This window comes from Etheostoma spectabile, chromosome 4 (assembly GCF_008692095.1).
Source record: "Etheostoma spectabile isolate EspeVRDwgs_2016 chromosome 4, UIUC_Espe_1.0, whole genome shotgun sequence".
In the NCBI taxonomy this organism is placed as follows: Eukaryota; Metazoa; Chordata; class Actinopteri; order Perciformes; family Percidae; genus Etheostoma; species Etheostoma spectabile.
In genome coordinates, this window is record NC_045736.1 from 32,870,564 (window position 1) to 32,882,052 (window position 11,489).

Sequence of the window (11,489 nt, forward strand, 5' to 3'; positions counted from 1 at the left end):
CTGGACCTGGGTACCCTGACACCCTACGCAAAGTCCATGGAGACAAACCTTGGGGTTAAGATGGATACTGAGTTTCAACTAGAGAAGCAGATCAATTCTGTTGTAAAATCTAGTTTCTTTCAACTCAAGCTGCTTACCAAACTGAAGCCATATTTATTTTTCACTGATTTTGAGAGAGTTATAAATGCTTTATTTCAACTCGCTTGGATTACTGTAATGCTTTATATGTAGGTGTTAACCAGGCCTCCTACTCCAGATTACAAATGGTTCAAAATGCTGCCGTTTGACTCCTTAACGGAACTCGCAAACGAGATCCTATTACACCTGTCCTTGCCAAACGAGATCACATTACTCGTGTCCTTGCCTCCCTTCATTGGCTACCGGTTTGCTTTAGAATCAATTTTAAGATTCTGTTGGTTGTTTTTAAAGTTCTTTCTGGTCGAGCCCCAGCTAATATCGCTGAACTACTGACGCACGCTCCTCTGAGGTCGTTAAGGTCAGCTGACCAGCTACTCCTTGTTGTCCCGAGAACGCGGCTCAAAAACAGTGAGATGGATCGTTCTCAGTCGTGGCCCTGAGGTCTCTGCATGTCAGACCGGCCCCCAGCTGGTATTCTGTCTACAGATGAGTGCAGTGGAAATTTCTAAGTGACTCCAAACTTTTGACCCGTATTGTATATAATACTGATTTTTACAGTACAAATAGTATACTTGGGGCACTTTTCTGTAACTTTATAATTGGTAAATGAATACATCATTCGAAATAAAGTCATGGCAAGGTAAAGCGTTGGCATCCATTCAGTGGGATTCAACTCACCATGTTTTATTCATCGGCCCTGAGAATGACTCGCGATCATATTAATGATGGTATACTGTTCTTAAAGATACAGAGAGCTGGAACAAACAGAGTCTCCAGAGAGCCTAGGCAGACTGAGCTGGGAGAGGAGCTGCTGAGCACCACTCAGCTCCCTCTGGGGAATAGACCGCTGTCAAAACACACAGCCACCGTGTGCAAAGTCAAATTCTCTGGGAGAAATCAATGCCATAAAAACTATTTATTAAGTAGCTCTAACAAAGTCAAGACTAGACCTGGGTTAACACAATCGATTCTCCAATTAAAAATGATCTTTGTTGGAGTGATGTGGTATGGATTAATACATGTTTGAGTGATCTGATATGGATAAATAAAATCCAGGAATCAATGCCTTTTCACCATGGATTCATGAGGAAGAAGTTTAAAGTACAAACTTTGTGGGGGTCAGTGACATTAGCCTGGTGCTTAATGAAACAATATTTGACGGCTGCTTCTTGCTTGTAGAACTTACAGCAGAAGTTCTCTGAGAATCAATTCTAGATCCAAGCTTAACGGGTATTGGAACTGAAATGTCCTTAACCACAATGATTTTGAATCGCAAATGTAATCGAATCAGGAAATCATTGGACGATACCCAGCCCTCGTCACAAAGACACTCCTTAATGCCTTCATCTACAGCCCCTTTCCGACTGGAGGGATTTTTGCAGTTCCTACAACATAACGTTCCTAGAACCCTTTTTTTCTCGTGTTCCAACTGGACTAATTTGAGGATTATTAAGTTCCTCTGGCCACAGTTGCTGTAACTCTTTCAGCTCTTACTTCTTTCTGCATAGAGGTGGTTAGATGGCTGTGTATTAAGAACAACAAGTCAGTTAATATGGCCACTTGGCCAGTGTGATTGCAAATGACGAAAGCTGTTTTGGGGGAGAGTACTTAGTAGAACTGTTTAGAAGTGGACTTGTCCTAGAACTACGTAGTAGTCTGAAAGAGGATAATCATGTAGGCGACTTTTTACCACCTTTGAGGCTGCAAGTGTGCTTGGGCACGACCAGGACTAGATTCCCCAGGGATTCTTTTTAGGACATTGCCTTGACTGTGTAAGCGTCTGTAATCAGGTGGCTCAGTGATCGGACTAGAGAAGCAGCTCCTTGAGTTCTTTTAGTCTTCTATGGTCTATGGCCTTTGGCCAGAAGCTAAGGATTCATAGAACCGTAGTTACATTCGTAACTTTCTTTCTACCTGCCTGCCTCTGCGACATGTGACGCCAGACAACCAATCAGCAGCCTTATTAGACCTTGGTAGAAACATGCAGCATACTTAATGGCTCAATGACGCTGATTTACTCCTTAGGTAGAGAAATTGTGTATTACGTGATGAAGCATTTTTCTCGATACTTTAGAGACAATTCGGTCATTGCTTTAAAAGTACTGAATTCAGTATCAAATACAGTAGCACAGTAACACAAAGCCGCACTCGTATACAATAATAAAACAAAAATAAACAGCCTCTAGGGAGTAGAATAAGTATCAAAATGACAAAATATATGTATATGGCGGAATAAGAAATAATGAAGAGACACTCACAAATTTCTGTACTTGACATAAAACGTCTCGGTCTCCTCGGCTTGGTCCTCTGAAGATAAAGTCTGGGGGGGGGGAGGGATGAGAGAGGGAGGGAAGGAGAGAAAGAGGGGGAGATTAAGAGAAAGAGAAATAAATGTATGAGATGAAGAGCGTGTAAAGAAGCAGGCGAGTAGATTTTAAAATGAGGGGGAAAAAAACAACAATACGTGTGTGTGTGTGTTATTTCTTCTTCACCTCTTTCTTCACTGTTTTGACAGACAGAATTTTCTCAATGATGTTGGCCTCATCTTCAGGTGGTTCCTGGAGGGGGGGGAAGAGAGAGAGAGAGAGAGAGTGAGAGAGAGAGAAAACATTAGCTGCCTAAAAGGATGAAGGTTCACAGAGTTAGTGATCACACAGCAGCTGTGTAATGAAAGAAAAATCAAAACCTTTCTACCATGCGTTCACACCTGAGCTGGTGGTTCTGTTTTAAGCGAACCCTGGAGCGTTTTGTGGGATAGTCTGGTCTGTTTGGGGCAGGGTGAGAGCTCATTTGAACTTTCATGGGGACCAAACAACTGAACTCTGCTCCGCTTGGAAATTGGTCTTGGTTTCGGATTAAAGTGCTCTAGGATTCACTTTAGGTGAGAAAGCGATCCGAGCCAAACATAGGAAGCAAACCAAAAACAAAACCAGAAATCCTAAGACGTTACTGCTTTAATTTGGTGTTGTTGCTCCTCTAGGTGTCAGTGAGTCTGATGTTCTGTCCAGTAGACACCGTTTCCACCGTGTGACATTTCTTTACCATGTTTGGTGCCCTATACAAAGTGCAGTGTGAACGCTAAGCAAACCAAATGAAAAATGCACCTTCACCCTGAAACAAAGCGAGTCCACAGAGCTGTAGGGGACAAAGCTCCCTTAGGCTGTCTCAGCTAGGTCAGCTAATATCTCCGTCCGCTGCAATTCAGACCGTGACACTATTTAAATGAAACAAAGATTTTCTGCTGTCACACGGGAGATGGAAAGTGAGAATTTGGGCTGGCAGTGTTTCAGACATGATAACTCAAGTTCTGTTGAAGATCTGGCAGACAGAAACTCCCTCGCCTCCGACATATCAGTAGGCGACACACACTACTCCATATGTGGATATCATTATTAAAGTGCCCATATTCTGCTGATTTCCACTTCACAATTTTATGTAGAGGTTGTACCAGAATTGTTTTATGTGGTTTAATGATCAGAAAACCCCATATCCTCCTTCCTTACCTCGGTCTGCCACGCCAGCGCGGTGGCGTTGAGTGCCGAGATGCGCCCCGCTCCCAGAACTGCGATCGTCTCCCCGTCATCGTCGACCACCTTGAAGTCCAAATCCTCGTTGTACTTCCTCCTCTTGACCTGACGTCCCGAACGCCGCTTCTAAGGAGCAGGAGGAAAAGATGTATCAATAGAGAGAAGTAGGAGGAGAAGAAGACGGAGGGGAGTAAGGATGGCCAAGGGATAAAGGAAGTCAGGAAGAACATTTTTCATCTTTTTCTGACATTTCATAGACCAAACAACTAATCGATTAATCGAGAAATTAATCAATATATTAATACACTATGAAAATAGCCCTATAAGAAAAGGTAAATTAGTTGTCAAATTAATTTATGATACCTTGATATCTGTAGCATGAACAACTTTCCGCTTCTACAAGAATGTCTTTCCAATTTCAAAGACTGCAGTTCCCACACCCATCTCCTCGCTGTCGTTAAGAGGAGGTTTCTACTCGCCACAACAGGCCAGAAGACATCCTCCCCTTCAACATTTCATGTTTTCAAGGCGCCCGACTTGGGCTCGCAGGCCAAGCCCGTGCTCCCTTTGTTTTGGTTCCGCCTTGGCACGTGACGTGCTCATGCTTACTCTCCTCTTCAGTTAAACGTGCTGGAACATCCTGACCCAATGACTACCAAACGGACATTTTGTGCAGCTACTGTAAAGCGCAGTGCTGGTAAACTTTCACTCCTCATTACAGAGGTGGACCATACAGCTGTTTCTACTTCCTTTTTCAGTCACAAAGGTGTCTTTCCTTTTAAATATGATTACTCTCCCAAGACGAACCATATGGATCATCTCTGCAAATTAATAAAATTACTGTACAGCAGATTAAAGAGCAGTGTTATTATTTCAAAATTTTATTTTAGATTAATAATGTAATTTTTTTATAAAATATAGACTGGAGTTTTCCTGATAAGATTTGAGAATTAAAATAGCAATTCAAATCCTTTCTAAATGTGTTGAACAAGCAGAACTTCATCTTGAATATGAGAGCTAATCTCAGTTTTATCCCCAGAGTCGGGCTGTACCAGACCCCCCCGGTGATTTGTTTAAATATTAATATAGCTTTTTTTAACCAGTTTTGTTAATTTGGGTTTCATTTACTCAAGCATTATAAAAATTATGAATTAAATTGTCAGAAATAACAGGTCAGATCTTTGACAAATAAGGTGTAAGAGATTCCTGCCTTTACTGTTAATTGGACCAATCATGCTTACTGCTGTGTGTAGTTTACCCCCCCCACCCAAAAGGCCCATTCTGAGCCAGGATAAACCCTGATAATACAATTTATTTTGTCGAGTTAAAAATTCCAAACAATACCTCCAAAAATACCACTTTAAACTACAAATCCTACATATCTATCCGCTCCTCTTTCTATTAAGCCCACTGTGTGTCCGGAGTCTTTCCGTGCACTCACCGCGTTATCCAGGGGGTCTTGGCTGTCCTCTCCGCCCATGTTGAGGGCTGACATTGAGGTAGTGTCGTCACTCTCCGCCCCCTCCTGGACAGCCAGCTCCTGGTTTCTCCTCTTTCCCTTCTTCTTCTTCTCCACGGGCGCTGCGCCAGGATCTCTGGGAGGAGAGAGATTTGGATGAGTAATTAGCAGCTCAGGTAGCCCGAAGCAGCCATTTCTCTCTGAGCCTGAGGCTGGAAACTCTACAGATCCCTAGGGATTTTAAGTTTGAGACGGTACAACTGTTTTATCCTCGCTCCTTATCTCTCCATGTACCATTATTTCCCAGTCCTGAAGACAAAGGACAACCACTGGCCAATGCTAGAGACCGCCCAGCTGGCAGAATGCTGGACACAAGATTGGACCAGGAATCAAAGCAGAGGAGCTCAATGAGAAAAGCACGGTGTTGCTATGGAGGTGGTGAACTAATTACTCATTTGCATATTTGTGGCAAAATCAACTGGAAGATTCTTGTCTTCAAGACGGTGAGATGGCACCATGTTATGTAACATATTTCCAAATGAAATGACTTTCATTTTGGGCGGCATTTGATCAAATGATTCAGGGATTTAATTTGACTGCATGGAGCCTAGTAACAGGGATTTGAAGATAGACATCTCCAATTAATTGTGAGGAAACGATTAAGGGGTTAAACCATAACTGCACACTTAACTGAAAACACAGCCCAGGTTTGGCCTGCTCATATCCAAACACACAGCTCGGACCTAAGAGATCCTCCAGTAGCATCTCATGAGCCATGAGCTGATCAAGTTCAATACTATATTATGATATCAATATTGTCATGTTTTTTTAAATGAATATAAACCAAGGGATAGCAGAACTCAGGAAAAGGAACTTTTTATTGTATTTAAATCTGCCCCTAAGATTTGACGGATTGTGCGTGTGTGTGCGTTTGAGTGCAGCCCGAACACAGGGAGCCGGAGCTGTCCTCTGAATGGAAAGCACTGTTAGAATGTTCTGGATTCATCGGGCGGCTGTGGCTCAGTGGGAGAGGTTTGGGAAATTAACACTAGGAAATCACTTATTAGCCCGAGCTGATTGATTGAAGTTCTCTCTCTTCTCTCTTCTTTTTTTCTTCTAAATGAAGCTGGTATGTGCATTGCAGAGAGAGACAAGGGACTGTACTGCCACTGTACTTAGTCCCAGTTAATGAGCAGGAAGAAAAGACAAGGCAACAGATGAAGATGGACTTCAAACTGTACCACATGAAGGCTTTCTAACCTTCTTGTGACTGGTGTTATATGAACAGAACATGAGTGGATACTGGGGTCCCGGCCTGGAAATGACCCTGAGTCAGTAAAGTTCACAAGTCCTCCTCTTCCTCCTCTTCCTCCTCCTCCCAAAATCAATGACTCCTTTGCTCCATTTCTATCCATTTTCCTCCTCTCCTTCTGCCTTATCTGTACTCCCTCCTTTCATATTATTACTTTTCTCCCGGTCTCTGTCATTCTGTCTCCCACTCAAAGAGCCTTTATTAGCATGACCATCCTGACACATAGGATAGCACAATAGGACCTAAAATCAAAATCACGACTAATTGCAGATTTTACCACAAGGATAAATGAACGATAATTAAATCACGTTGTTCTGAATCACCTTTTCTGAAGCCTACATGTTTCCAGACGGAAGACACTGTCGGGGTTCTTTGGGCACAAGTTGTTAAGTTGACTCGGACTCTGTTTTGAGTCACCCTCCATTATTATCCGTTATTCAAATGTTTGTAAGGAGAAAAAAAGCAAATTATTAAACTTATCGTCATGGGAGAAATATGTCCATTACATAAGTTCTTGATTAATCGTCCAGCCCACACACTAAAGCACCAAGTGTAAGAGGGAACGATCCCCCCCCCAGGGAATTTTGGGCGTCAAAAACGTCATTTGGCGGTAACAATTCAAAATTTTAAATCTAATGTATTTAGGGCCTGATGCAGTAAGGGCATTAGCATGAACAGGGCATAACAGGGCATGTTCTGCTCCTCAGTTGAACACATCAATCATATCACATCCATACAGGGATAGTGGTATACAGCAGTTAAAACATAATAAAATATATGACCCACTGGTATTGGATCAGTACGCGGCGTTGGCCGATACACAAGTTCTGGTATCAGGATCGGTATCGGGAGGCAAAAACTGGTATCGGACCCTCTCTAATAATAATACATGTGAACAGGATCATTTTAATATAATTGCAGATACTAAACAAATTCTGTGCATGTCCGTCAGAGGTTACGTTGAAACATTATAAAAAAGAAGAAAAAAAGATTTGAATAATAAAAATAATATTTACAATTCTCTACTTATTTTGCCTTATCTGGTGGCAGAAGAAGACATATTTAGCTGCTAGCAGTGCGAGCTGTGTTTAGCTCTGTGTACCTGTCTCTCTCTCTCCTGTCTGTCTACTACTGACTGTGTTTAGCTCTGTGTACCTGTCTCTCTCTCTCCTCCTGTCTGCTACACTGGCTGTGTTTAGCTCTGTGTACCTGTCTCTCTCTCTCCTGTCCTGTCTACTACTGACTGTGTTTAGCTCTGTGTACCTGTCTCTCTCTCTCCTGTCTGTCTACACTGACTGGTTTTAGCTCTGTGTACCTTTCTCTCTCTCCTGTCTGTCTACTACTGACTGTGTTTAGCCTCTGTGTACCTGCTCTCTCCTCTCCTGTCTACGACTACTGGACTGTTGTTAGCTCTTGTACCTGTCTCTCTCTCTCTCCTGTCTGTCTACTACTGACTGTGTTTTAGCTCTGTGTTACCTTTCTCTCTCTCTCCTGTCTGTCTGTCTACTACTGACTGTTGTTTAGCTCTGTGTACCTGTCTCTCTCTCTCTCTTTGTCTACTACTACTGACTGTGTTTAGCCTGTTACCTGTCTCTCTCTCTCCTGTCTGTCTACTACTGACTGTTTTTAGCTCTGTGTACCTGTCTCTCTCTCCTCTGTCTGTCTACTACTGACTGTGTTTAGCTTGTGTACCTGTCTCTCTCTCCTGTCTTGTCTACTACTGACTGTGTTTAGCTCTGTGTACCTGTCTCTCTCTCTCCTGTCTGTCTACTACTGACTGTGTTTAGCTCTGTGTACCTGTCTCTCTCTCTACCTGTCGTCTTCACTACTGACTGTGTTTACTCTGTGTACCTGTCTCTCTCTCTCCTGTCTACTACTGACTGTGTTTACACTGTGTACCTGTCTCTCTCTCTCCTGTCTACTACTGACTGTTTTAGCACTGTGTACCTGTCTCTCTCTCTCCTGTCTGTCTGTCTACTACTGACTGTGTTTAGCTCTGTGTACCTGTCTCTCTCTCTCCTGTCTGTCTACTACTGACTGTGTTTAGCTCTGTGTACCTGTCTCTCTCTCTCCTGTCTGTCTACTACTGACTGTGTTTAGCTCTGTGTACCTGTCTCTCTCTCTCCTGTCTGTCTACTACTGACTGTGTTTAGCTCTGTGTACCTGTCTCTCTCCTCTTCTGTCGTCTACTCTGACTCTGTTTTAGCTCTGTGTACCTGTCTCTCTCTCTCCTGTCTGTCTACTACTGACTGTGTTTATGCTCTTGTACCTGTCTCTCTCTCTCCTGTCGTCTACTACTGACTGTGTTTAGCTCTGTGTACCTGTCTCTCTCTCTCTCCGCTGTCTCTATACTGACTGTGTTTAGCTCTGTGTACCTGTCTCTCTCTCTCCTGTCTGTCTACTACTGACTGTGTTTAGCTCTGTGTACCTGTCTCTCTCTCTCCTGTCTGTCTACTACTGACTGTGTTTAGCTCTGTGTACCTGTCTCTCTCTCTCCTGTCTGTCTACTACTGACTGTGTTTAGCTCTGTGTACCTGTCTCTCTCTCTCCTGTCTGTCTACTACTGACTGTGTTTGCTATGTGTACCTTTCCCTCTCCTTCTGTCTACTACTGACTGGTTTAGCTCTGGTACCTGTCTCTCTCTCTCCTGTCTGTCATACTGACTGTGTTTAGCTCTGTGTAACCTGTCTCTCTCTCTCCTCTGTCTGTCTACTACTGACTGTGTTTAGCTTGTGTACCTGTCTCTCTCTCTCCTGTCTGTCTACTACTGACTGTGTTTAGCTTTCTCGTGTACCTGTCTCTCTCTCTCTCCTGTCTGTCTACTACTGACTGTGTTTAGCTCTGTACCTGTCTCTCTCTCTCCCTGTCTGTCTACTACTGCTGTGTTTAGCTCTGTACCTGTCTCTCTCTCCTGTCTTCTGTCTACCTGTCTACTACTGACTGTGTTTAGCTCTGTGTACCTGTCTCTCCTCTCTCCTGTCTACGATACTGATTGTTTAGCCTGTGTACCTGTCTCTCTCTCCTGTCTGCTGTCTACTACTGACTGTGTTTAGCTCTGTGTACCTGTCTCTCTCTCTCCTGTCTTACTACTGACTGTGTTTAGCTCTGTGTACCTGTCTCTCTCTCTCTCCGTCTGTCTACTACTGACTGTGTTTAGCTCTGTGTACCTGTCTCTCTCTCTCCTGTCTTCTACTACTGACTGTGTTTATCTGTGTACCTGTCTCTCCTCTCCTGTCTGTCACTACTGACTGTGTTAGCTCTGTGTACCTGTCTCTCTCTCTACCTGTCTGTCTACTACTGACTGTGTTTAGCTCTGTGTACCTGTCTCTCTCTCTACCTGTCTGTCTACTACTGACTGTGTTTAGCTCTGTGTACCTGTCTCTCTCTCTACCTGTCTGTCTACTACTGACTGTGTTTAGCTCTGTGTACCTGTCTCTCTCTCTACCTGTCTGTCTACTACTGACTGTGTTTAGCTCTGTGTACCTGTCTCTCTCTCTCCTGTCTACTACTGACGTGTGTTTAGCCTGTGTACCTGTCTCTCTCTCCTGTCTGTCTGTCTAACTACTGACTGTGTTTAGCTCTGTGTCCTGTCTCCCTCTCTCTGTGTCTACTACTGACTGTGTTTCTCTCTCTGTGTACCTGTCTCTCTCTCCCTGTCTGTCTACTACTGACGTGTTTTAGCTCTGTGTACCTGTCTCTCTCTCTCCTGTCTGTCTACTACTGACTGTGTTTAGCTCTGTGTACCTGTCTCTCTCTCTCCTGTCTGTCTACTACTGACTGTGTTTAGCTCTGTGTACCTGTCTCTCTCTCTCCTGTCTGTCTACTACTGACTGTGTTTAGCTCTGTGTACCTGTCTCTCTCTCTCCTGTCTGTCTACTACTGACTGTGTTTAGCTCTGTGTACCTGTCTCTCTCTCTCCTGTCTGTCTACTACTGACTGTGTTTAGCTCTGTGTTCCTCCGAGCCAGCTGGTCCGGGGATCTCTCTCTTTCTCTCTCTCTCTCTCTCTCTCTCTCTCTCTCTGCAGTGATTGTCACCTCTCTTCCCTCCATTACCTTCATCCCTTTTTATTCCAGTCAGTTATTCTTCTCTCTGTCTGTCTCTCATCAGTCGGCTGTCCTCCTAGACTCCACATCGGTGACTCATCACCTCTCTCTTCCTCCACGCGTTCACACTTTATCTCTAATGGCTTTTCCTTTCTCCTCTTTCAATCCTAAATCTACTTATACCTCTCTATCTGTCCATCAGAGAACATTTACTTTCTTTCTTTCTGTTATCCACAGGGGCTCAGTGATAGAGCGGTTGCCTGCCAGTCTGAAGGTTGGTGGTTCGATCCCTGGCCCTGTATTTCAAAGTGTCCTTGGGCAAGACACTGAACCCTGAGTTGCTGCCCCATTGGAGTATAGGTGTGTGTGAGTGTGTATCCATTGAGCAGGTGACACCTTGTACAGCAGCCTGGGCCACAGTCTATGAATGTGTGTGATGGTTCCTGTACTACGTTACAGAGCTTTGAGTAGTCGTTGGGTCTAGGTTTGGGAAATAAACACTAGGAAATCACTTATTAGCCGAGCTGATTGATTGTTCTCTCTTAAAACTCTTCTTTTTTTCTTCTAAATGAAGCTGGTATGTGCACTGCAAAAAAACACACTTTTCTTTTTTTTAATGTCTGTTCTCTCTTAAAGCAAGCTTTACGTACCAAGAAATAATTAGCTATTTTAAATAGCTATATTTTACTTTGGAGGACAGCAACAACACAGAACCACACAGAGTGGAATTAGTAACAATCTAGTGAGTGAAAGAGATTCACCTCGGAGAAAGGCAGCCACTATAAGCAGCTGTGGCCGCTGAACATTAAACCATGTTTTATATGTGTTTCACTAAGCAGGAAGAAGGTCCTAAGATTAACTCTTATTTATCTGTCAAAGGCTCGAAAGGAAATAATTCCATTTGTTTAAGAGTTGCTCTGGAGGATGGAGGCAGGGTAAAACATGTCAGTGTCTCTTCTATCTCTGCTCCTACTTCACAGCCTGACAAAGAGCACTCGGCTGTTCGGG

At 43.6% G+C, this 11,489-nt stretch overlaps 1 protein-coding gene and 1 long non-coding RNA gene across 2 annotated transcripts in view; one reads left to right on the plus strand and one right to left on the minus strand.

The window, feature by feature from the left end:
* LOC116687346 (uncharacterized) overlaps positions 1-1,735 on the plus strand; it is an 8,694-nt gene extending 6,959 nt beyond the window's left edge. Inside the window, exon 3 of the long non-coding RNA XR_004331516.1 lies at positions 1,492-1,735. This is a non-coding gene — a long non-coding RNA (uncharacterized LOC116687346). The remainder of the gene's footprint in view (positions 1-1,491) is intronic.
* The window catches only part of chd6 (chromodomain helicase DNA binding protein 6), a 150,379-nt gene that overhangs the window by 71,497 nt on the left and 67,393 nt on the right, over positions 1-11,489 (minus strand). Inside the window, exons 5-8 of the mRNA XM_032512666.1 lie at positions 5,107-5,260; positions 3,642-3,791; positions 2,631-2,696; positions 2,397-2,458 (exon numbers count right to left, since the gene is read on the minus strand). Coding sequence (XP_032368557.1) covers positions 2,397-2,458; positions 2,631-2,696; positions 3,642-3,791; positions 5,107-5,260 — 432 coding nt within the window. The remainder of the gene's footprint in view (positions 1-2,396; positions 2,459-2,630; positions 2,697-3,641; positions 3,792-5,106; positions 5,261-11,489) is intronic.